Source organism: Molothrus ater, chromosome 29, assembly GCF_012460135.2.
Source record: "Molothrus ater isolate BHLD 08-10-18 breed brown headed cowbird chromosome 29, BPBGC_Mater_1.1, whole genome shotgun sequence".
Taxonomy (NCBI): Eukaryota; Metazoa; Chordata; class Aves; order Passeriformes; family Icteridae; genus Molothrus; species Molothrus ater.
The window spans coordinates 867,697-892,837 of NC_050506.2; the positions used below are offsets into that span (position 1 = coordinate 867,697).

Below are 25,141 nucleotides of genomic sequence, written 5' to 3' on the forward strand. Positions count from 1 at the left end.
AGCCCCCCCGGGCCCCCCAGGGCCGCGCGAAGCCTCCGGAGCTGCGTGGGGACAGCGCGGGCTCCGTGGGTCGCGATGTCCCCGCACCCTAAGGAGTTTCTCGGGTCTCAGCGCCCCACGCGTGACCTGGGCGCTGACGACCGGTGAGACCGGAGCGGGACAGATCCCGACACATCCCACGGGTGGGACCGTCCCCACCCCCCATCGGGCGGCCCCATCCGCCGCCCATCCCGGCTGGAATGCCGCGGGGGGGAGGGGGGGGGACGGGCAGGAAGGAGTTAATGATAACGGCCCTTTGTGTCACCAGTGGGGGGGGCGAGCCAGGGCTCAGCCCCGCCGCGGGGGGGTCGCGGACGCCACTCTCGGTCCGTGGGCGATGCTGGCGGTGCTGGCCCCGCTGCTGGCCCCGCTGCTGGCCCCGCTCCCGGTGGCGGCGGCGGCGGCGGCGGCCCCGGTGGTCCCGCTGACCCTCGCCGTGGTTCTGCCCCGCCGCAACCTCACCTACCCGTGGGCTTGGCCGCGCGTGGGTCCCGCCGTCAGCTTGGCCGCGGCCGCCGTGAATTCCCGGCGGGATCTCCTGCCCGGCTTCACCGTGCGCTGGGTGTTCGGCGACAGCGAGGATCGCCACGGGGTCTGCTCCGAAATGGCCGCGCCGCTCGTGGCCGTGGACCTGTGGCTCGCCCATCGCCCCGCGGCGTTCCTAGGGCCGGGCTGCGTCTATTCGGCCGCTCCGGTGGCTCGGTTCACCGGGCACTGGCAGCTGCCGCTGGTCACGGCGGGGGCCGAGGCTCACGGATTCGACGACAAGAGCGAGGAGTTCGGTTTGACCACCCGGGCCGGACCCAGTCACCGCAAACTGGGCGAACTGGGAGTGCAGCTGCACCGGCGCTTCAACTGGACGCGGCGGGCGCTGCTGGTGTACTGGGACGAAGCGGCGGGGGACCGGCCCTATTATTTCGCCGCCGAGGGTCTGTACATGCAGCTGCCCACCCTGCGCAACCTCACGGTCATGGACGTGGTGTTCCGAGACGGCGGCAACTTCTCCTTCATCATCCAGGAGATCAAGGCGAAGGGGCGCAGTGAGTGCGGGGAGAGGGGATGGGGCGGGCGGGGCGGGGGGAGCGGGGTAGGGCGGTGTGCGGCGCCACCGGGGTGTGTCCGGCCCCATAGAGGAGTTCAGAGCCCTATGGAGGAGTGATCGGCCCCACAGAGGAGTGCACAGCCCCATAGAGGAGTGCACAACCCTACAAGGGAGTGCCCAGCCCCATACGGGAGGGCACAGCCCCACACAGGAGGGCACAGCCCCATAGAGGAGTGCACGGCCCCATATAGGAGTGCACAGCCCCATAGAGGAGTACGCAGCCCTACACGGGAGTGCCCAGCCCCACACAGGAGGGCACAGCCCCACACAGGAGGGCACAGCCCCATAGAGGAGGGCACGGTCCCATAGAGGAGTGCAGAGCCCCATAGAGGAGTGCACGGCCCCATAGAGGAGTTCACAGCCCCATGGGGGAGTGTCCGGCCTCACTGGGGTGTGAACAGCCCCACACAGGAGGGCACAACCCCATAGAGGAGTGATCGGCCCCATATAGGAGTGCAGAGCCCCATATAGGAGTGCCCAGTCCCATGTGGGAGTGCCCGGCCCCATGTGGGAGTGCCCGGCCCCATATAGGAGTGCCCAGCCCCACTGGGGTGTACCCGGCCCCACACAGGAGTACCCGGCCCCACACAGGAGTGCCCGGCCCCACACAGGAGTGCCCGGCCCCATACGGGAGTACCCGGCCCCACAGCGGTGCCCGTGGCTGTGCCAGGCTCGGCACGCTGTGCCCGGGGTGTTCATGGCCATACATGGCTGTGCCCAACTTTACGGGGGTGCTCACGGCTGTGCCCGGCCGTGCCCGGCCTCACGGGGCCTTCGCGGGTGTTCACGGGTGGCTGACACAGCTGGGCACATCTGTACAGGGGTGTCTGCAGCTGTGCCCAGCTGTGCCCGGCCTCACGGGGGGGTTTCAGGGCCGTTCGTGGGTGCTCACGGGTGGCAGACACGGCTGTGCCCGGTCTCGCGCGGGGATCCCGGGGTTATTTACGGCTGTGCTGAGGTTTCCGTGGGCAGACGGGGTTTGGTGGGTGTGCACAGCCGTGCACGGTTGTTCATGGCTGTGCATGCCTGTACACGGCTGTACACGGCTGTTCATGGCTGTGTGTGTCTGTGCACGGCTGTTCATGGCTGTGCGTGCCTGTACACGGCTGTACACGGCTGTTCATGGCTGTGTGTGTCTGTACACGGCTGTTCATGGCTGTTCATGGCTGTGTGTGTCTGTACACGGCTGTTCATGGCTGTGCGTGCCTGTGCACGGCTGTTCATGGCTGTTCATGGCTGTGTGTGTCTGTACACGGCTGTTCATGGCTGTGCGTGCCTGTGCACGGCTGTTCATGGCTGTTCATGGCTGTGTGTGTCTGTACACGGCTGTTCATGGCTGTTCATGCTTGTGCACAGCTGCACACAGCTGAACATGGCTGTTCATGGCTGTTCATGGCTGTTCATGGTTATTCATGGTTGTTTATGGTTGTTCGCACCTGTACACGGTTGTTCATGGCAGCACACAGTTGTTCATGCCTGTACATGACTGTTCATGGCTGTTCATGGTTGTACACAGTTGTTCATGCCTGTTCGTGGTTGTTCATGGTTTTTCGTGGCTGTTCATGGTTGCACATGGTTGTTCACAGCTGTTCATGGCTGCCCACGGTTGTTCATGCCTGTCCGTGATTGTCCATAGTTTTTCATGGCTGTTCATGGTTGTTGATGCCTGTACATGGTTTTTCATGCCTGTACATGGTTTTTCATGCCTGTACATGGTTGCTTATGGTTTTTCATGGCTGTCCATGGCTGTCCATGGCTGTCCATGGCTGTCCATGGCTGTCCATGGTTGTCCATGGCTGTCCATGGTTGTTCATGGCTGTCCATGGCTGTTCATGCTGTTCATGGCTGTCCATGGTTGTTCATGCCTGTTCATGCCTGTTCATGCCTGTTCATGCCTGTTCATGCCTGTTCATGGCTGTTCATGGCTGTTCATGCCTATCCATGCCTATCCATGCCTATCCATGCCTGTTCATGCCTGTTCATGCCTGTCCATGGCTGTTCATGGCTGTCCATGGTTGTTCATGCCTGTCCATGGCTGTTCATGGCTGTCCACACCTGTCCACAGCCCCCCCCCCCCCCCCGTTCCCGCATCTCCCACCCCCCCCACGCTGCCCCTGGCACCCCCTGGACCCCTCCCCACCCACCCCGTGTCCCCCCCAATCTCCGGGCGTTGTCACCAGCCCCGGGGGGCACCGGGGGGCACCGGAAGGCACCGGGAGCCCCGGGATCCCGGGGTTGGTCGGTGGGGGCTCAGCCTCGGGGGTGAATTTCGGGTCCCCGGGGGTGGGCACGGCCGGAGGGGCCCCCGGGGTCACGGAGTCGCCGGGAATCCATCAGGGCCGCGGGGAGGAGGAAACGGAGTCGGGAAAACAGGAAACCGGCACCGGGGCTGGCGCCCGGGGCAGCGCCGGGCAGGGCACGGGGGGGGCGGCAGCGGGGTCGGGACCCCCGCCCCGGAGGCACCGCGGGCGCTCCCGCGGCACGCAACGGACGGGGGGACCCCGGGAGTGGGGCTGGGGTCTGCGGGGGGACCCCGGGAGTGGGGCTGGGGTCTGCGGGGGGACCCCGGGATGTGGGGCTGGGGTCTGCGGGGGTCTCAGGGCTGTGTCACAGAACAACCAGGGACCCCCGGGATTGCGTTGGGGGTCTCGGGGGGTCCCTGCTCCAAGTGCCATGTCACACAGTGACCCGGGACCCCCGGGATCGGGATGAAGGTCTCCAGGGGTCTCGGGGCTGTGTCCCCCAATAACCCGGGACCCCCCGTGATTTGGGCGGGGGTCTCGGTGCTGTCTTTGGGCGGGGGTCTCGGAGCTGTGTCCCCAATAACCCGGGACCCCCATGATGTGGGCGGGGGTCTTGGTGCTCTCTTTGGGCGGGGGTCTCGGAGCTGTGTCCCCCAATAACCCGGGACCTCCCGTGATTTGGGCAGGGGTCTCGGTGCTCTCTTTGGGCGGGGGTCTCGGTGCTGTCTTTGGGCGGGGGTCTCGGGGCTGTGTCCCCCAATAACCCGGGACCCCCATGATGTGGGCGGGGGTCCCGGTGCTGTCTTTGGGCGGGGGTCTCGGAGCTGTGTCCCCCAATAACCCGCTACGCCCCGGTGATTTGGGCGGGGGTCCCGGCGCTGTCTTTGGGCGGGGGTCCCGGCGCTGTCCCCCCTCAGTCCCCGTGTCCCCCCGCAGTCGTGTACCTGTGCTGCGCCCCGGACACGCTGCGGGCGCTGCTGCTGCAGGCGGAGCGCGCGGGGCTCACGGGCGGCGATTTCGCCTTTTTCTACATCGACACCTTCGGGGCGAGCCTGCAGGGCCGCGAATTCCCCGAGCCCCAGAGGCCCTGGAAACGCGGGGACAGCAACGATGCCCGCGCCCGCCGCGCGTTCCAGGTGAGCGGGGGGCACCGACACGGGCAGGGAAATGCCCAGGTGGGCAGGGAAATGCCCAGGTGGGCAGGGAAATGGACAGGTGGGCACAGATGGCCTGAGGCGGGCACGGGGACAAAGCCAGGTGGGCAGGGGGCACAGACAGGTGGGCAGGGTCAGGGACAGGGGGGCACGGGGACACGGCAAGGTGGGCATGGGGACACAGCCAGGTGGGCACAGACGGCCCCAGGTGGGCAGGGAAACGCCCAGGTGGCCAGGGAAATGTCCAGGTGTGCAGGGACACAGGCAGGTGGGCACAGGGACACACCCAGGTGAGCAGGAACATGGACAGGTGGGCAGGGGGCACGGCCAGGTGGGCAGGTCCTGTCCCCATCTCCTTGTCCCCCTCCCATCCCCACACGCCCAGGTGGGCACAGATGGCACCAGGTGGGCACAGACATGGCCAGGTGAGCAGGAACACGGGCAGGTGGGCACAGAGACACACCCAGGTGGGCACAGCAGCCCCAGGTGGGCACGGGGACACGCCCAGGTGTGCCCAGCCCCTGAGGCCGGTCCCCGCAGGCCGTGACCATCATCACGTACGCGGAGCCGCAGAACGCCGAGTACCGACCGTTCCTGCAGCGGCTGCACCGCGAGGCCAGAGAGAGATTCAACAGCTCCCTGCAGGACGGGCTGGTGAGGCAGGGGACACCGGGGACACCGAGGGGACAGCAGGGACACCGGGCGGGGACACCGGGCAGGGACACGGGGACACTGGGAGGGCGCATGGGGACACAGCACCAAGCTGGAGTTGCTGGGGCACACGGGGTGGGTCTGGGGATGGGGACTTCTCGCTGTGCCCCGTCCCCCCGAGCTGCCACCGTGTCCCCAGATGAATTCCATGTCCAGGTGAATTTCGTGTCCCCAGAAGAATTCCGTGTTCAGATGAATTTGGCGTCCCCAGATGAATTAATTTCGTGTCCCCAGAAGAATTTCATTCCCCTAGAAGAATTTCACGTCCCCAGATGAATTTCGTGTCCCAACATGAATTAATTCCATGTCCCAACATGAATTAATTAATTCCGTGTCCCCAGATGAATTAATTAATTCCGTGTCCCCAGATGAATTTCATCGCCGCCGCCTTCCACGACGGGGTCCTGCTCTACGCCCAGGCGCTCAACGAGACCCTGGAGCGGGGCGGCTCCGTCAGCGACGCCTCGGCCATCACCCGCCAGATGTGGAACCGAACCTTCTACGGTGAGACCCGACCCGACCCCGCCCGGACCCACCCGGCCCCGCCCGAACCTTCCCCGAACCCTCCCGGCCCCACCCGGCCCCGCCTGAACCTTCTCGACCCCTTCCGGACCTGCCCAGACCCTCCCGGACCCTCCCGAATCTTCCCCGAACCCACCCGGACCCTCCTGGCCTGTCCCCATCCCCTCCTTGTCCCCCCTCATCCCCATCCCGCCCTTGTCCCCAGCCCCGTCCCCCTCCCAGCCTGGTGCCAGTCCCCCCATTCCCCCCCCAGCCCCACTCCCAGGTGAGATTTTGGGGATCAAAGCCCCCCCAGCCCCACTCCCAGGTGAGATTTTGGGGATCAAAGCCCCCCCCAGCCCCACTCCCAGGTGAGATTTTGGGGCTCAGAGCCCCCCTGGAAGGCCCCCCCCAGCCCCTCACCCTCCCAGCTCGGTGTCGCATCCCATTCCCCGCCCCCCAGCTCCACTTCAGGTGAGATTTTGGGGACCGAACCCCCCCCCCTTTGAGGGTCCCCCCAGCCCCTCACGCCCCCTCCCCAGGTGTCACCGGCTTCCTGAAGATCGACGAGCAGGGCGACCGTGAGAGCGACTACTCCCTGTGGGACATGGACCCCGAGCTGGGCGAATTCCAGGTGAGCCCCGGACCCGAGGGGGGTGTCCGGACCTGGGGAGGGGTCTGGGGGCTTCCCCCCACCCATTCCTCGCCCCCCCCAAAGATCGTGGCCAACTACAACGGCACCACCAAGGAGATCCAGCTGGTTCCGGGCAGGGATTTCCACTGGCCGGGGAACTCGGTGCCACCCGATGTCCCTCCCTGCGGCTTCGAGGGCACCGACCCGCGGTGCCGCAAAGGTGAGGGGGGGGTCAGAGCCCTGAGACCCCCGCCCGACCCCCAGATCGGGTCCTGACCGCCCCTTGCTGTCCTCACAGCCTCGCTGTCCATGCTGGAGGTGCTGTCGCTGGTGGTCAGCCTGATGCTCATGGCCATCACTGTCACCTCCTTCTTCATCTGCAGGTCTGGGGAGGGGTCTGGGGGGTCTGGGGGGTCTGGGGGGTGTGGGGAGGGGTCTCATGGAGCCCCCCCGGGTGCAGGAAACTGCAGCTGGAGAAGGAGCTGGCGGCAGAGCTGTGGAGGGTGCGCTGGGAGGATCTGCAGATGAGCAGCCTGGAGAAACACCTGAGGAGCGCGGGCAGCAAACTGACCCTGTCCCTGGTGGGGAACGGGGGGAACCGGGGGGGAAACGGGGGGAACCGGGGCAGCAAACTGAGCCTGTCCCTGGTGGGGAACGGGGGGAACCGGGGGGAACGGGGGGAACCGGGGCAGCAAACTGACCCTGTCCCTGGTGGGGAACGGGGGGAACCGGGAACGGGGGAACCGGGGGGAACGGGGGGAATGGGAGCAGCAAACTGAGCCTGTCCCTGGTGGGGAACAGGGGGAAACGGGGGGGAAACGAGAACGGGGGGAACGGGGGAACCAGGGCAGCAAACTGAGCCTGTCCCTGGTGAGGAACGGGGGGAAACGGGGGGAACCAGGGGGGAAACGAGAACAGGGGGAACGGGGGGAATGGGGGCAGCAAACTGAGCCTGTCCCTGGTGGGGAACGGGGGGGAAACGGGGGGAATGGGGAGCAGGGGCACCGGGACCGGGAGCAGCAGGGGGAACGGGGAGAGCGGGGGGAGTGGGGGCACAGGAGGGAGAACGGGAACCGGGAGCAGGGGGAACGGGGGAAGAACAGGGACTGGGAGGAGCGGGGGCACCGGGGCGACCGGGACCAGAGGGACCGGGGATTTTGGGGATTGGGGTCACCCCACAGCCCCGGCACCGGGGATTTTGGGGACCGGGGCCCCCCCATCCCCTCCGGGGGTGTCTCTGGGAGCCTCGGGGTTGGTTCCCGTTCTCACCCCCCCGCCCCGGCACAGAGGGGCTCCAACTACGGCTCGCTGCTGACGGCCGAGGGGCAGCTCCAGGTGTACGCCAAGACCGCCTACTACAAGGTACGGGGAGGGGGGGGGACACCGGGGAGACCCCTCCCCACCGTGTCCCCACCCCCGGTGTCACCGTGTCCCCACCGTGTCCCCACCCCCGGTGTCCCCGCAGGGTAACCTGGTGGCCGTGAAGCACGTGAACCGCAAACGCATCGAGCTGACCCGCAAGGTGCTGTTCGAGCTCAAACACGTACGTGAAAACCGGGGGCGGCACCGGGCACCGGGGGGGACACACGGCGGGACCTCCCCGCCCACCCCCCGGTGTCCCCGGTAGATGCGGGATGTGCAGAACGAGCACCTGACGCGGTTCATCGGGGCCTGCACCGACCCGCCCAACATCTGCATCCTGACCGAGTACTGCCCGCGGGGCAGCCTGCAGGTACCGCACCGGAACCGGACCGGGAGGGCACCGGGAGCCTCTGGGGCTGCACCGGAACCGGCGCCAGGAGCCTCCCGGGCTGCACCGGGACTGGGAGGGACTGGGATGGGACCGGAATGGGACCGGAATGGGACCAGGGGCCTCCGGGGCTACGACGGGACCAGGATGGGACTGGGACCCTCTGGGAGCCTCCCAGGGCTGTGCCGGGATTGGGCCCGAGAGCCTCCCAGGGCTGACCTGGACCGGGACCGGGACCGGGAGCCTCCTGGGACCCTCTCGGGGCTGCACCGGGAACGGGACCCCCGTCCCGGGCCCGCCCCTCACCCCCCGTGTCCCCAGGACATCCTGGAGAACGAGAGCATCACCCTGGACTGGATGTTCCGCTACTCCCTCACCAACGACATCGTCAAGGTACCGGTGACGTTCCGGGGGGTTCCCATCCCACAGGATCCCCCATTCCACAGGAACCCCCATCCCATAGGAATCCTCTGTCCTACAGGAACCCCCATCCCACAGCTCTCCCCCATCCCAAAGGAATCCCCCATTCCACAGGGGTCCCCCATCCCATAGAAATCCTCCACCCCACAGCAATCCCCATCCCATGGGCATCCCCCATCCCACAGAATCCCCCATTCCATAGGAATCCCCCATCCCACAGGGATCCCCCACCCCACAGGAATTCTCCATCCCATGGACATCCCCCACCCCACAGATCTCCCCCATCCCACAGAAATCCCATATCCCACATCTCTCCCCCATCCTACATCTCTCCCCCACCCCAAAGGGGTCCCCACCCCACATCTGGCTCCCCGGCCGTGCCCGACATCCCCGTGCCCCATCCCAGGGGATGCAGTTCCTGCACAACGGGGTCATCGTGTCCCACGGCAACCTCAAGTCCTCCAACTGCGTGGTGGACTCACGCTTCGTGCTCAAGATCACCGACTACGGCCTGGAGAGCTTCCGCGCGGCGCCCGACGGCGACGGCGACACCCACGCGCTCTTCGCCAGTGAGACCCCAAAGCGTCCCCCCCAACAAAAAGCGTCCCCAGAGCGTCCCCTGGGCTGACCTGACGGGGTCCCCGGTGCCGCAGAGAAGCTGTGGACGGCGCCGGAGCTGCTGCGCATGGAGGAGCCGCCGGCGCGGGGCACGCAGAAGGGCGACGTCTACAGCTTCGGCATCATCCTGCAGGAGATCGCGCTGCGCTGCGGCGTCTTCTACGTGGAGGGCATGGAGCTCAGCCCCAAAGGTCAGCGGGGACACGGGAGGGGGTGGCCAGAGAGGATGGGGGCGTCTGGGTGGTCGGAAGTGTTGATGGGTTCTTGGGTGATCCATTGATCCATTCTTGGATGTTTTGATGGGTTCTTGGATGATCCGTTGATCCATTCTTGGATGTGGTGGAACCACTGATGGGTTCTTGCGTGATCCTTTGATCCGTTCTTGGATGTTTTGGTAGGTGGAACCTACCAAATGGTAGGTTGGAACCATTGGTGGGTTCTTGGATGGTCCATTGATGGGTTGGTACCATTGGTGGGTTCTTGGATCATCCATTGATGGGCTGGAACCATTGGTGGGTTCTTGGATCATCCATTGATGGTCTGGAACCATTGGTGGGTTCTTGGATCATCCATTGATGGGCTGGAACCATTGGTGGGTTCTTGGATCATCCATTGATGGGCTGGAACCATTGGTGGGTTCTTGGATCATCCATTGATGGGCTGGAACCATTGATGGGTTCTTGGATCATCCATTGATGGGCTGGAACCATTGATGGGTTCTTGGGTGATCCATTGATGGGTTGGAACCATTGGTGGGTTCTTGGATCATCCATTGATGGGCTGGAACCACTGATGGGTTCTTGGATCATCCATTGATGGGCTGGAACCACTGATGGGTTCTTGGGTGATCCATTGATGGGCTGGAACCACTGATGGGTTCTTGGGTGATCCATTGATCCATTCTTGGACGTTTTGGTGGGAGGCTGGAACCGTTGATGGGTTCTTGGAGCTGGTGATGAGTTACTGGACTGGCCAATGGGCTTTTGGACCCACGGATGAGTTTTTGGACCCACAGATGTGGTTTTGGACCCATGGATGGGTTCTTGGACCTGCTGCTGAGTTATTGGACTGGCCAATGGATTTTTGGTCCCGTTGATGGGTTCTTGGACCCTCTGATGAGTTACTGAACTGGCCAATGGGCTTTTTGGATCCATGGATGGGTTCTTGGACACACAGATGGGTTTTTGGACCTGTTGATGGGTTCTTGGACCTTCTGACGACTTCCTGGACTGGCCAATGGGCTTTTGGACCCTCAGATGGGTTCTTGGACCCACGGATGAGTTTTTGGACCCATGGATGGGTTCTTGGACCCCCGGCTGGGTTCCTGGACCCTCTGGTGAGCCCCGGTGGGTGACGGGTGCCCGTCCCCGCAGAGATCATCGAGCGGGTGAAGAGCGGCGAGCGGCCGAGCTTCCGGCCCTCGGCCAACGTCGGGTGCCACCTGGAGGAGCTGGGGCAGCTGATGCAGCACTGCTGGGCCGAGGACGTCCTGGAGCGCCCCGACTTCAACCAGATCAAGGTCCAGCTCCGCAAGTTCAACAGGTGCCACCATGGACCCCCACCCGCGGGCCGGGGGGGACCTCCAGAGAGGGTCCCTGGGTGGGTGGTGACATCCAGAGAGAATTTTGAGGTGTGAGGTGACCCCCGAAAAGAGTACATGGGTGGGAGGTGACCCCCAAGGAAGGGGCCATGGGTGGGAAGTGACCCCTGAGGAGGGTCCATGGGCGGGAGTTGACCCCCAAAAAGAGTCCCCATGTGGGATGTGACCCCAAATAAGGGTCCATGGGTGGGAGGTGAGCTCCAAAAAGGGTCTGTGAGTAGGAGATGACCCCCGAAAAGAGTCCCCAGGTGGGAGGTGACCCCTGAAAAGGGTCCCCAGATGGAAGATGACCCCTAAAAAGAGTCCACAGATGGGAGGTAACCTTCAAGAAGAGTCTGTGGGTGGGAGGTGACCCCCAAAAAGAGTCCCTGAGCAGGAAATGACCCCCAAAAAGGGTCCCCAGGTGTGAGGTGAGCCCAAAAAGGGTCCCCAGGTGTGAGGTGAGCCCCAAAAAGGGTCCCCAGGTGTGAGGTGAGCCCAAAAAGGGTCCCCAGGTGTGAGGTGAGCCCCAAAAAGGGTCCCCAGGTGTGAGGTGAGCCCCAAAGAGGGTCCCCAGGTGGGAGGTGACCCCCAAAAAGATTCCATGGGTGGGAGGTGATCCCAAAAAGGGTCCCCAGGTGTGAGGTGAGCCCCAAAGAGGGTCCCCAGGTGTGAGGTGAGCCCAAAGAGGGTCCCCAGGTGTGAGGTGAGCCCGTCCCGCAGGGAGAGCAGCACCAACATCCTGGACAACCTGCTGTCCCGCATGGAGCAGTACGCCAACAACCTGGAGGAGCTGGTGGAGGAGCGCACCCAGGCCTACCTGGAGGAGAAGCGCAAGGCCGAGGCTCTGCTCTACCAGATCCTGCCCCAGTGAGCTCCAGAGGGTCCTGGGGGGCACCTGGGGGGCACCGGGGGGTGGCGCCCGCCCTGACCCGGCCCCGCTGTCCCCAGCTCGGTGGCGGAGCAGCTCAAGAGGGGGGAGACGGTGCAGGCGGAGGCGTTCGACAGCGTCACCATCTACTTCAGCGACATCGTGGGCTTCACGGCGCTCTCGGCGCAGAGCACCCCCATGCAGGTGGTGACGCTGCTCAACGACCTCTACACCTGCTTCGACGCCATCATCGACAACTTCGACGTCTACAAGGTGAGGGGGACACCCTGGGGACATCTTGGGGACATTTAGGGACAGGTAGAGACAGGTAGGGACACGCTCAACATGCTCAACGTTGGACGTGCTCAACGACTTCGACGCCATCATCGACAACTTTGATGTCTACAAGATGGGTGGGACACCTTGGGGACATCTTGGGGACACCTGGGGGACACCTGGGGGACATTAGCGACAGGTAGGGATGTGTTGGATGTGCTCAACAACTCTGATGGCATCATCGACAACGTTGATGTCTACAAGGTGAGGGGGACACCTTGGGGACACCTTGGGGACATTTAGGGGCAGGCAGGGACAGGATCAGGGAATTCCAAGATCACAAAATCCCAGGATCACAAAATCCCAGAAACATAAAATCCCAGAACCCAAGAGTTCCAAAGCACCAGTTTCCTGTAATTCCAATATTCCAGAATCCAAACATCCCAGAACCCCAGTATCCCAAAATCCCAGAATCCCAATACCCCAAATCCCCAGAATTACAGAATCCAAGCATAACAGAACCCCCAAATCCCAGAATCCCACAATCCCAAAATCCCAGAATCCCAGGACCACTGCAGTAGGAAAAGGCCCCCAGCCCATGGAGCCCAACCCGTGCCCAGCCCCCGGTGCCACCTCCAGGTGTTCCCGGGACACCCCCGGGCTGGTCCCTCCCCTCTCCGGGGCCGTTCCCTGTGGAATTCCCGGTATTCGCGGCGGCGCTTGTCCTGTTGTCCTGCGGGGCCCTGTTCCCTGTGGAATTCCGGGGGTTGGTCCCTCCCGTTCCTCGTGGAATTCCCGGAATTCCTGTTGTTGTCCCGTGGGGCCGTTCCTTGTGGAATTCCCGGGATTCCCGGTTCTTGTCCCGTTGTCCCGTGGGGCCGTTCCCTGTGGAAGTCCCGGAGCCGGTCCCTCCCTTCCCGGGGGGGCCGTTCCCTGTGGAATTCCTGGGATTCCCGGTGCTTGTCCTGTTGTCCTGCGGGGCCGGGGCCGTTCCCTGCGGAATTCCTGGGGCCGTTCCCTGCGAAAGTCCCGGGGCCGTTCCCTCCCGTTCCCTGTGGAATTCCCGGGTCTGGTCCCTCCCGTTCCCTGTGGAATTCCCGGGGCCGTTCCCTCCCGTTCCCTGCGGAATTCCCGGGTCTGGTCCCTTCCGTTCCCTGCGAAAGTCCCGGGGCCGGTCCCTCCCGCTCCCTGCGGAATTCCCGGGTCTGGTCCCTCCCGTTCCCTGTGGAATTCCCGGGGCCGTTCCCTCCCGTTCCCTGCGGAATTCCCGGGTCTGGTCCCTTCCGTTCCCTGTGGAATTCCTGGGGCCGTTCCCTCCTGTTCCCTGTGGAATTCCCGGGGCCGTTCCCTCCCGTTCCCTGCGGAATTCCCGGGTCTGGTCCCTCCCGTTCCCTGCGAAAGTCCCGGGGCCGTTCCCTCCCGTTCCCTGCGGAATTCCCGGGGCCGTTCCCCGCGGAATTCCCGGTATTCCCGGCGCTGTCCCGCCGCAGGTGGAGACGATCGGGGACGCGTACATGGTGGTGTCGGGGCTGCCGGTGCGCAACGGGAAGCTGCACGCGCGGGAGGTGGCGCGGATGGCGCTGGCCCTGCTGGACGCCGTGCGCTCCTTCCGCATCCGCCACCGGCCCCGGGAGCGGCTGGAGCTGCGCATCGGCATCCACACCGGTGGGGATGGGATTGGGAACCGGGAAACCGGAATGGGAGCGGGAACGGGAATGGGGAATGGGAATGCGAACGGGCATCGGCATCCACACTGGTGGGGATGGGATTGGGAACCGGGAAAACGGGAATGGGAGCGGGAATGGGAACGGTAACGGGCATCGGCATCCACACCGGTGGGGAGCAACGGGATTGGGAACCGGGAAACCGGAATGGGAGCGGGAACGGGAATGGGAAAGGGAACGGGCATCGGCATCCACACCGGTGGGGATGGGATTGGGAACCAGGAAGATGGGAATGGGAGTGGGGATGGGGAATGGGGAATGGGAACAGGAATGGGAAATGGGAACGGGCATCGGCATCCACACCGGTGGGGAACAACGGGATTGGGAATGGGGAAAACTGGAATGAGAGTGGGAATGGGGAATGGGAACAGGAATGGGGAATGGGGAATGGGAAATGGGAACGGGAATGGGGAATGGGAACGGGAATGGGCATTGGCATCCACACCAGTAGGGATGGGATTGGGAACAGGGAAAACTGTAATGGGAGCGGGAATGGGAATGGGAATGGGAACGGGAATGGGAACGGGAGTGGGAAATGGGAATGGGAATGGGAAATGGGAACGGGGATGGGAATGGGGATGGGAATCCCCACCGGTGGGAATGAGAATGGGAACAGGGACGGGAAGAGAAACGTGGTCAGAGACGGGGACAGAGATGGATACAGGGACAGGGACAAGGGACAGGGACAAGGACAGGGGACACAGCCAGAGGGGATGGGGCTGGGCACCCCCCAGGTTCCTGGGAGGGGGCAGGGGTGGCACGGGGGTGGCACGGGGGTGGCACAGGAGGACAGTGGCACCTCAGGGGTGACGCCCGTGTGTCCCCAGGCCCGGTGTGCGCGGGCGTGGTGGGGCTGAAGATGCCGCGGTACTGCCTGTTCGGGGACACCGTGAACACCGCGTCACGCATGGAGTCCAACGGGGAGGGTGAGCGGGGTGGGGACACCTGGGGACACCCTGGGGACACCCTGGGGACACCTTGGGGACACCCCGGGGTGCTGATAGTGCCACCCCCCCAGCCCTGAAGATCCACATCTCGGGGGTCACCAAGGCCGTGCTGGAGGAGTTCGGGGGCTTCGAGCTGGAGCTGAGGGGGGACGTGGAGATGAAGGTGAGGCCCGAACCCCAAAACTACCCCAATACCCCCCTAAACTGCCCTGTGAGACCCCAAAAGCACCCCAACCCCCCCCCAGACTGCCCTGAGACCTCAAAACTGCCCTGAGACCCCAAAATGCCCCAGATACCCCCAGAACTGCCCTGAGACCCCAAAAGTGCCCCAATACTCCCCTAAAAGTGCCCTGATACCCCCCAGAACTGCCCCATTCCCCCCAGACTACCCTGAGACCCCAAACTGCCCTGACATCCCTAAAACTGCCCTGACACCCCCAAACTGACCCAACCCCAAACCACCCCAACCCCCCCAAACTGCCCCAAACCTCCCCAGTGCCGCCCCAATGGGGAATCCCCTGCACCCCAAACCCCGGCTCCCCCCAGACCCCCCCCAAATGCTGGGGTACCCCAAATCCCCTCCTCACCCCAAACCCCCGGTTCCCCCAATCCCCCCAAACCCCGGGGTACCCCCAAATCCCCCCCTTACCCCGAATCCCGGGATACCCCCAGACCCCCAATCCCCCCCGACCGCCGGGGTCCCCCTCAAACTCGGGGGTCCCCCCAAATCCCTCCAGGGCAAGGGCAAGCTCAGGACCTACTGGCTGCTGGGGGAGCGCGGGGGGAGCAGCACCCGCGGGTGACCCCAAAATCTGCACCGGGACCAGGAACGGGGGCTGGGGGCACCCCTGGACCCCTGCACCCCCCGAGGGACACCGGGGGTGTCCCCCCAACACCGGGGGGTCCCGTTTGCAATAAAGCTGCTGTGGATGCACCCGGGGGTCTCCGTGGGGGGGTCCCCGAGGGGCTGCGGGAGTGGGGGGGGTGGGGGTGAGGGTGGGGGGGGGTCCCGGGGGTCCTGGGAGGGGTTGGGGGGTTCGGGATTGCCGGGGGTTTTGGGGGTCCTGGGGGATCCCAAGGGGTTCCCGAGGGGTTCCTGGGGGTCCCGGGTGGTTCATGGAGGTTTCTGTGGGTTCCCGGGGGTCCTGGGAGGTTTTGGGGGGTTCCCGAGGGGCTCCCGGTGGGTTCCTGGGGGGGTTGCCGGGGGGTTCCCCGGTGAGTTCGAAGTTGCCGGGAGGTTCCTGGGGGATTCTGGAGGGTTCTTGGGGGTTTCTGGAGGGTTCCGGGTGGGTTCGGGGTTCCCCGGTGAGTTCGGGGCTCCCGGGGAGTTCCTGGGGGGGTTCCCGGAGGTCTCAGTGGGTTCCTGGGGGGTTCCCGGTGAGTTCAGGGTTCTTGGAGGGTTCCTGACGGTTTCCCCGTGATTTCGGGGTTCCGGGAGGTCCTCGGATGTTCCCGGGGTGTTCCCGGTGATTTTGGGGCTCCCGGGGGTTCCCGGGGCTTTTCCCGGGCTTTCCCCGTACCCGCGGGTGGGCGGAGCCTCCTCATCCACCGGTCCCGCCCCCTCCTCCCCATTGGCCAAACCGTCGCTATGCCCCGCCCCCCAGCCCCCCGCCCCTCGAGCTGTCACTCACAGCCATCCCTCCCCTTCCATTGGCGGGCGGAGGCGGGTAGGGCGGGACTTCCTCCCGCGCGGCGCTTCCGCTTCCGGCCGAGCTCCTCCGTCGCTCTCCGGTAACTTCCGGCCGCCGCCGCCTCACCGGGCCCGGCCCCAGCGGGACCGGCCCGGCCCGGGCTCCCCTCAGCAGCTCCGAGCCCCGCACGGCCACACCGGAACCGCACCGGGACCGCACCGGGACCGCGCGGTGCCCCCGGGGCCGCTCCGCCCCCGTTCCCCTCACCGGGGACCGTCCGCGGCCGCCGCCTCCCGCCGCCCGTCCCGGGCCATGGAGCTCGCCAAGGGCAAGGCGGGGGCGGCGGCGGCCGGGAAGCTGCTGGTGAGCTCGCTGCTGGACTCCAAGGATGAGCTGGAGGAGGTCAGGGGACACCGGGGATACCGGGGATGTAACGGGCATATACCGGGGATATCCCGGGCGGTACCGGGGGTAACGGGGGTACCGGGGGGACACCGGACCGGACTGGGGACGCGGGAACGGTTCCCGGGATCTGCGGATGCTCCTGGTCCAAAATTCTCCCAAAATTGCTCAAAATCCCCAAAATTTCCCCAAAATGCCCCCCCCCCCCCCCCCCATTTCCGCCCACTTTTTCCTCAACTTTCCTCAATTTTTCCCCCCATTTTCCCCCAGTTTCTCCCCTGTTTTCCCCCATTTCTCTCAGTTTTCCCCCCATTCCCCCCTGTCCCCGGTTTTCCCCATTTTTTCTCAGTTTTTCCCTGGTTTTCCCCTATTTCTCCTCCATCTTTCCCCATTTTTCGTCCGTTTTTTCCCCATTTTTCCCTCTGTTTTCCCCCAGTTTTTCCTCCATATTTCTCCATTTCCCCCCATTTTCCCCCCTACTTCCCCCCTTTTTCCCATTTTTCCCCACTCTTCCTCCATTTTTCCCCCCTGTTTTTCCTCCATTTTTCTTCCTTTTTTTTCCCCCATTTTCCCCCGTTTCTCCCCATTTTCTTTCCCCTCGTTTTTCTCATTTTCCCCCTGTTTTGCCCCATTCCCAGCGTCTGGAGCGCTGTGTTGGCATCGTCACCTCTCTGACCAGCGGGCTCTCGGAGCGCGAGGCCAACGACGCCCTCAACGCCCACGTGAGTCGGGAAATGGGGATTTTATCCTGGGAAATTGGGGATTTTATCTTGGGAAAATTGGGGATTTTATCCTGGAAAATTGGGGATTTTATCCTGGAAAATTGGGGATTTTATCCTGGGAAAATTGGGGATTCCATCCTGGGAAATTGGGGATTTTATCCTGGGAAATTGGGGATTTTATCCTGAAAAATTGGGGATTTTATCCTGGGAAATGGGGGATTTTATCCTGGGAAATTGGGGATTTTATCCTGGGAAATTGGGGATTTTATCCTGGGAAATGGGGGATTTTATCCTGGGAAAATTGGGGATTTTATCCTGGGAAAATTGGGGATTCCATCCTGGGAAATTGGGGAATTTATCCTGGGGAAAATGGGAATTTCCTCATGGGAACTGGGAATTCCTGCTGGGAATGGGGAATTCCCTCTTGGAAACTGGGATCCCCTTCTGGAAACAGATTTGGGAACAGGGAATGGGAACTGGGGATTTGGGAACAGGGAATGGGAACTGGGGATTTGGGAACAGGGAATGGGAATTGGGATTTGGGAACAGGGATTTGGGAACTGGGAATTGGGAACTGGGAATTGGGATTAAGGAATTGGGAACTGGGAGTGGAGCTGGAGCCCCCCCCTCCCCTCAGAACTGGCAGAGCCAAATTCCAGTTCCTGATTTCACACCAAATTCCAATTTATCCGTCCCCAATTTATTCGACGTTCCCAATTAAAAACAGGGAGCAAAGCCTGGAGTTTTTATTCCCATAAAATTCCCACGAGAGGGAATCTCCCAAAATCCTGGGAGGGATTTTCCACCTTAAAAAAACCCTCAGGAGCTCTGGGACGTCTCAAATTCCTGCGGTTTTGGGGTGGGGGGTTTCCCCTGTTTTCCTTCCCTCCCCTCCAATCCCAGCTGGAATTTTGGGAATCCCAGCTGGAATTTTGGGAATCCCAGCTGGAATTTTGGGAATTTTCTCTCCTCCCAGATCTGCAAAGGGACCCCCCAGCACGAGGAGATCTGCCTGGGGCTCTTCACCCTGGTCCTGACCGAGCCAGCCCAGGCTCAGAAGGTGAGGAAAGAGCTGGAAAAATCTGGGAATTTCCTTTTTTGGGGGGAGAATTATCTGGGGGGAAATTGGGAATTTCCCTGGCTGGAATTCCCTGGAATATTCCAGAATCTCTGTGGGGCAAAAAAACAGAGCTCAGGCTCCTTCCTATCCCAGGAATTCCTTGGGACCCCTCCAGGACCCCAAAATCTGCCCCAGGACCCCCAAACCTTCTCAGGAACCCCTTCAGGAACCCCAAATCTGCCCCAAGGACCCAGAGTTACCCCTGGGCTGTGTCAGCCGGGCAGGGACGGAGGAATTCAGGGAATTTTCTCTGGTTTTTCCCCCAAAATCCCTGGATTTTCCACAAATTCCCTGCTCAGGATGAGTTTTCCATAGAATTTCACGGATTTTCCCCAAAAATCCCTGGATTTTCCATCCATTCCCTGCTCAGGATGTGTTTCCATAGAATTTCATGGATTTTTCCCAAAATTCCCTGGATTTTCCATGCATTCCTGGGCTATTTTTACCAAAATCCCTGAATTTTCCACAAATTCCCTGCTCAGGATGTGTTTCATAGAATTTCACATATTTTCCCCAAAAATCCCTGGATTTTCCGTCCATTCCATGCTCAGGATGTGTTTTCCATAGAATTTCACATATTTTCCCCAAAAATCCCTGGATTTTCCATCCATTCCCTGCTCAGGATGTGTTTCCATAGAATTTCATGGATTTTTCCATCTATTCCTGGGCTGTTTTTTCCCCAAAACCCACAGATTTTCCATAAATTCCCTGCTCAGGATGTGTTCCATAGAATTTCATGGATTTTCCCCAAAATCCCTTGATTTTCCATCCATTCCTGGGCAATTTTTTTTCCCAAAATCCCTGGATTTTTCCATCCATTCCTGGGCTGTTTTTTCCCCAAAAATCCACAGATATTCCATAAATTCCCTGCTCAGGATGCGTTCCATAGAATTTCACATATTTTCCCCCAAATCCCTGGATTTTTCCGTCTATTCCTGGGCTGTTTTTTCCCCAAAACCCACAGATTTTCCATACATTCCCTATTTTTTCCCCCTGGTTTTTGTCCCCTCAGTGTTACCGGGACCTGGCCCTGGTCAGCAGGGATGGGATGAACATCGTCCTCAACAAGATCAACCACATCCTGATGGAGAAGTACCTGAAGCTGCAGGACACCTGCAGGACCCAGGTCAGGGATCTCCACCTGGCACCTCCTGGCCCACCTGGAATCTCCTGTCCCACCCAAAATCTCCTGTTCTACCTGGACTCTCCTGGCATCTCCTGTCCCACCTGGACTCTTCTGTCCCACCCAAAATCTCCTGTCCCACCCAAAATCTCCTGTCCTGCCTGGAATCTTGTGTCCATCCTGTCCCACCCAAAATCTCCTGGCCCACCTGGAATTTCCTGGCATCTCCTGTCCCACCTGGACTCTCCTGTCCATCCTGTCCCACCCGGAGTCTCCTGTCCCACCCAAAATCTCCTGTCCCACCTGGACTCTTCTGTCCCACCCAAAATCTCCTGTCCCACCTGGAATCTCCTGTCCCATCCAGAATCTCCTGTCCTGCCTGGAATCTTGTGTCCATCCTGTCCCACCTGGACTCTCCTGGCATCTCCTGTCCCACCTGGAATCTCCTGTCCCACCCAAAATCTCCTGTTCTACCTGGAATTTCCTGGCATCTCCTGTCCCACCTGGACTCTCCTGTCCATCCTGTCCCACCCTGAATCTCCTGTCCCACCCAAAATCTCCTGTCCCACCTGGACTCTTCTGTCCCACCCAGAATCTCCTGTTCTACCTGGTACCTCCTGTCCCACCCAGAATTTCCTGTCCCACCTGGAATCTCCTGGCATCTCCTGTCCCACCTGGACTCTCCTGTCCATCCTGTCCCACCCTGAGTCTCCTGTCCCACCAAAAATCTCCTACCTGGCACCTCCTGTCCCACCCAGAATCTCCTGTCCTGCCTGGAATCTTCTGTCCATCCTGTCCCACCCAAAATCTCCTGTTCTATCTGGTACCTCCTGTCCCGTCCAGAATCTCCTGTCCCACCCAAAATCTCCTGTCCCATCCAGAATCTCCTGTCCTGCCTGGAATCTTCTGTCCATTCTGTCCCACCCAAAATCTCCTGTCCCACCTGGAATTTCCTGGCATCTCCTGTCCCACCTGGACTCTCCTGTCCATCCTGTCCCACCCTGAGTCTCCTGTCCCACCTGGCACCTCCTGTCCCACCCAGAATTTCCTGTCCCATCTGGAATTTCCCATCCCACCTGGAATCTCCTGGCACCTCCTGTCCCACCCAGCTTCTCCTGTCCCACCTGGAATTCTCCTGTCCATCCTGTCCCACCTGTCCCACCCAGCATCTCCTGGAATCTCCTGTCCCACCTGGAATCTTGTGTCCCACATGGAATTCTCCTGTCCATCCTGTCCCTCCTGTCCCACCCAGAATCTCCTGTCCCACCTGGAATTTTGTGTCCTACTCATAATCTCCTGTCCCACCTGGATTTTTGAGTGTCCTACTCACAATCTCCTGTCCCACCTGGAATTTCCTGTCCCCCCTGGACTTTTCTGTCCCACCTGCAGGGGATGAGCAGAGGGGAGCAGGGAGGGCTCAGGGACCTCCCTGAGGGGTGGGATTGGGGTGGGATTGGGGGTTCTTGGGGGTCTCTGGGGGTCTCTGACCCCCCCATTTCCATGTGCAGCTGCTGTGGGTGGGTGGGACTGGGGTCCTGGGGTGGGATTGGGGTTTGGGAGGTCCTGGGGGTCTCTGATCCCGAATTTCCATGTGCAGCTGCTGTGGGTGGGTGGATTGGGGTCCAGGGGTGGGATTGGGGTGGGTTTAGGGGATCCTGGGGGTCCCTGACCCCCATTTCCCTGTTCAGCTGCTGTGAGTGGGTGGGATTGGGGTCCCAGGGTGGGATTGGGGTGGGATTGGGGTGGGTTTAGGGGATCCTGGGGGTCCCTGACCCCCGTTTCCCTGCTCAGCTGCTGTGGCTGCTGCGGGAGCTGGTGAAGAGCGGCGTGCTGGGAGCTGATGGAGTCTGCATGACCTTCATGAAACAGATTGCAGGTGAGCTGGGAATCCTGGGAATCCTGGGAATGGGAGCTGGGAATGGTGGGAATGGGAGCTGGGAATGGTGGGAATACTGGGAATGGTGGGAATACTGGGAATGGTGGGAATCCCCCAGATCTGAGCTGGGAATCCTCAGGATCTGGGCTGGGAATCCTCAGGATCTGGGCTGGGAATCCTCAGGATTTGAGCTGGAAATGCCCCAGGTCTGAGCTGGGAATCCTCAGGGTCTGAGCCAGGAATTGCTGGGAATGCCCAGGGTTTGAGCCAGGAATTCCTCAGGATCTGGGCTGGGAATCCTTGGGATCTGAGCCGGGAATTCCTCAGGATCTGAGCAGGGAATACCCCAGGTCTGAGCTGGGAATCCCTGAGGATCTGGGCTGGGAATCCTTGGAAACTGAGCCAGGAATTGCTGGGATCTGAGTCAGGAATTGCTGGAATTCCCTCAGGATCTGGGCTGGGAAATCCCTCAGGATCTGGGCTGGGAATCCTCGGGATCTGAGCTGGGAATTGCTGGGATCTGAGCTGGGAATTGCTGGGATCTGAGTCAGGAATTGCTGGGAATCCCTCAGGATTTGAGCTGGGAATCCTTGGAAACTGAGCCAGGAATTGCTGGGAATCCTCAGGATCTGGGCTGGGAAATCCCTCAGGATCTGAGCTGGGAATCCTTGGGATCTGAGCTGGGAATCCTCGGGATCTGGGCTGGGAATTGCTGGGATCTGAGCTGGGAATTGCTGGGATCTGAGTCAGGAATTGCTGGAAATCCTCAGGATCTGGGCTGGGAAATCCCTCAGGATCTGGGCTGGGAAATCCTCGGGATCTGAGCTGGGAATTGCTGGGATCTGAGTCAGGAATTGCTGGGAAATCCCTCAGGATCTGGGCTGGGAAATCCCTCAAGATATGGGCTGGGAATCCTCAGGATCTGGGCTGGGAATCCTTGGGATCTGAGCTGGGAATTGCTGGGATCTGAGTCAGGAATTGCTGGGAAATCCCTCAGGATCTGGGCTGGGAATCCCTCAGGATTTGAGCTGGGAATCCTTGGAAACTGAGCCAGGAATTGCTGGGAATCCTCAGGATCTGGGCTGGGAATCCTTGGGATCACCGGGGTGGCAGCTGCCGGGACAGGCAGGGGAGGAGGAGGAGGAGGAGGAGGAGGAGGAGGAGGAGGAGCCGCTCCTTCCTCCATCCATCCCTCGGGAATCCCGGGAACCCCGCCCTGCTCCCGCCTTTCCGGAGCCTCTTCCGTGTTCCCGGGGCTGACGTGCAGGGAGGGAGCAGGAATTGTGTCCCTGGAATTCCTGGATGGCTGGGAGATGCCCAGGAGAGCGGGAGAAGTGGGAAAAGCCCTGGAAAAAGCGAACCTTGGAAAAGGGAGCCCTGGGAAAGGGAGACTTGGAAAAGGAATCCCTGGGAAAGGGAGCCTTGGAAAAGGAATCCCTGGAAAAGGGAGACTTGGAAAAGGAATCCCTGGGAAATCCAGCCCTGGAAAAGGTTCCTGGGAAAAAGGGAGCCCTGGAGAAGGCCCAGTGTCCCCTGGGTCACTCCTCCCCTGCAGGGCCCCTCTGGCTCACACTCCCTGCCCTTCAGGGCCATCCATTGTCTGGACCTGCCACTTCTCCCTGGTTTTCCCTGATTTTCCATGGTTTTCCCTGTTTTTTCCCAGGTTTTCCCTTTTTTTTCCCAGGTTTTCCCTGATTTTCCATGGTTTTCCCTGATTTTCCCAGCTGCTCCCTGGTCTCTGTGGTTTTCTCTGATTTTCCATAGTTCTCCCTGATTTTTCCCTGTTTTTTCCCTGATTTTTCCTTGGTTTTCCCTGATTTTCCATAGTTCTCCCTGTTTTTTCCCTGGTCTCCCTGGGGAGCCTCCCTGGGATCACAGGGATGGGAACAGGCAGTGCCCAAATCCCAGTTCCCAAATCCCAGCTCCCAAATCCCGATGCTCCCAAATCCCAGCTCCCAAATCCCAGCTCCCAAATCCCAGCTCCCAAATCCCAGTTCCCAAATCCCCCTGCTCCCAAATCCCAGCTCCCAAATCCCAGTTCCCAAATCCCCCTGCTCCCAAATCCCAGCTCCCAAATCCCCCTGCTCCCAAATCCCCCTGCTCCACATCCCAGTTCCCAAATCCCAGTTCCCAAATCCCCTGCTCCTTCCCGGTTCCCAAATCCAGCTCCCAAATCCCAGCTCCCAAATCCCCCTGCTCCCAAATCCCCCTGCTCCTTCCCAGCTCCCAAATCCCCCTGCTCCCAAATCCCAGTTCCCAAATCCCTCTGCTCCCAAATCCCAGTTCCCAAATCCCCCTGCTCCCAAATCCCAGTTCCCAAATCCCCCTGCTCCTTCCCGGTTCCCAAATCCCAGCTCCCAAATCCCCTTCTCCACATCCCAGCTCCCAAATCCCAGCTCCCAAATCCCAGCTCCCAAATCCCAGTTCCCAAATCCCAGCTCCCAACTCCCCCTGCTCCACATCCCGGTTCCCAAATCCCAGTTCCCAAATCCCAGCTCCCAAATCCCAGCTCCCAAATCCCAGTTCCCAAATCCCAGCTCCCAACTCCCCCTGCTCCACATCCCGGTTCCCAAATCCCAGTTCCCAAATCCCAGCTCCCAAATCCAGCTCCCAAATCCCCTGCCCCACATCCCAGCTGTTTGTCCCCGATGCTTTTCCAGGTGGGGACGTCACTGCCAAGAACATCTGGCTGGCAGAGAACGTTCTGGAAATCCTGACAGAGCAAAGGTAACCCCTGGGAACAGCCCCTCCCCTGCCCTTCCCACATTCCCAAAGTCCCCAAATCCCCCAAATGCCCCGCAGGGCTGAGGAGCAGGCGTGGCTCTGGCCCAGCATCCCGGGAATGTTTCCTTCCCAAACTTCCTGAGCCATGGGGGGAGCTTTTCCTTTAGGAGCAGCAGCCTGGAGTTGATTGCCCCCAAAAATTTCCTGTGTTTGGGCAGCTCAGCCCTCTGGGAATTCCATCCCATTGTCCTGGATCCACAGAATTCCAGGGGATTTGGGATTCAGGATTGCCCAGGCAGGGCTGGGAATAGTTTTGCTCCAAGCAATGAATTCCCTAAAATCCCATGGAGCTGCTCCAGCTTTTATCCAGCTGGATTTGTCCTGGGATTGTTTTTTCCTGGGATTTTTTTTTTCCCTGGGATTGTTTTGGGTTTTTTTTCCTGGGATTGTTTTGGTTTTTTCCCTGGGATTGTTTTGTTTTTTTCTGGGATTGTTTTGTTTTTTTCTGGGATTGTTTTGTTTTTCTTGGGATTCAGAGCCAGCAGGAGCCACCTGGGACACCCCAGGGCTGGGCTGGATTTTCCAGTGTTTATCAATTCTGTGTTCATCACCAATATATTGATCAATTGATATCTGTATCATTCAGAATCTTTAGTACTTATTATCTTTATTATTTATAATCTTTATTAATTAATTAATACATTTCCCAGTTATTAATTAACACCTTTGCTGATGCCCTGGGTGATGGTTCCAGGTGACACCAACCCACTCCCACCACTGCTGCTGGCCCATTCCTGGTGTTCCCTTGCCACAAAGATATAATTTAATATCTTTATCATTTATTATCTTTATTCATTAACACATTCACCAATTAATACATTTATTAATTAATTCCTCGATTAATTTGTTAATTAGTTAATCACTTTTACTGATGCCCTGGGTGATGATTCCAGGTGACACCAGCCCTGTCCCCC

At 60.8% G+C, this 25,141-nt stretch overlaps 2 protein-coding genes across 2 annotated transcripts in view; both read left to right on the top strand.

Moving 5' to 3' along the window:
• The first annotated feature begins 376 nt into the window (after nucleotides 1-376).
• Nucleotides 377-15,465, top strand: NPR1 (natriuretic peptide receptor 1). The gene is made up of 21 exons (XM_036397708.2): nucleotides 377-1,079; nucleotides 4,321-4,520; nucleotides 5,079-5,192; nucleotides 5,618-5,753; nucleotides 6,293-6,384; nucleotides 6,469-6,604; nucleotides 6,683-6,767; nucleotides 6,845-6,965; nucleotides 7,672-7,746; nucleotides 7,850-7,927; nucleotides 8,012-8,116; nucleotides 8,456-8,527; nucleotides 8,961-9,123; nucleotides 9,208-9,363; nucleotides 10,546-10,714; nucleotides 11,475-11,621; nucleotides 11,703-11,895; nucleotides 13,389-13,563; nucleotides 14,450-14,548; nucleotides 14,641-14,732; nucleotides 15,307-15,465. Exons 1-21 carry the CDS (start codon nucleotides 377-379, stop codon nucleotides 15,370-15,372), a joined length of 3,177 nt encoding a protein of 1,058 aa, XP_036253601.1. The 3' UTR covers nucleotides 15,373-15,465.
• An 825-nt stretch (nucleotides 15,466-16,290) lies between these two features.
• Nucleotides 16,291-25,141, top strand: part of INTS3 (integrator complex subunit 3) — a 32,064-nt gene continuing 23,213 nt past the window's right edge. The window contains exons 1-6 of the mRNA XM_036397785.2: nucleotides 16,291-16,602; nucleotides 17,241-17,324; nucleotides 18,301-18,384; nucleotides 19,457-19,570; nucleotides 21,359-21,443; nucleotides 24,104-24,170. Of these exons, the coding sequence (XP_036253678.1) occupies nucleotides 16,513-16,602; nucleotides 17,241-17,324; nucleotides 18,301-18,384; nucleotides 19,457-19,570; nucleotides 21,359-21,443; nucleotides 24,104-24,170 (524 nt within the window). The 5' untranslated portion in view covers nucleotides 16,291-16,512. The remainder of the gene's footprint in view (nucleotides 16,603-17,240; nucleotides 17,325-18,300; nucleotides 18,385-19,456; nucleotides 19,571-21,358; nucleotides 21,444-24,103; nucleotides 24,171-25,141) is intronic.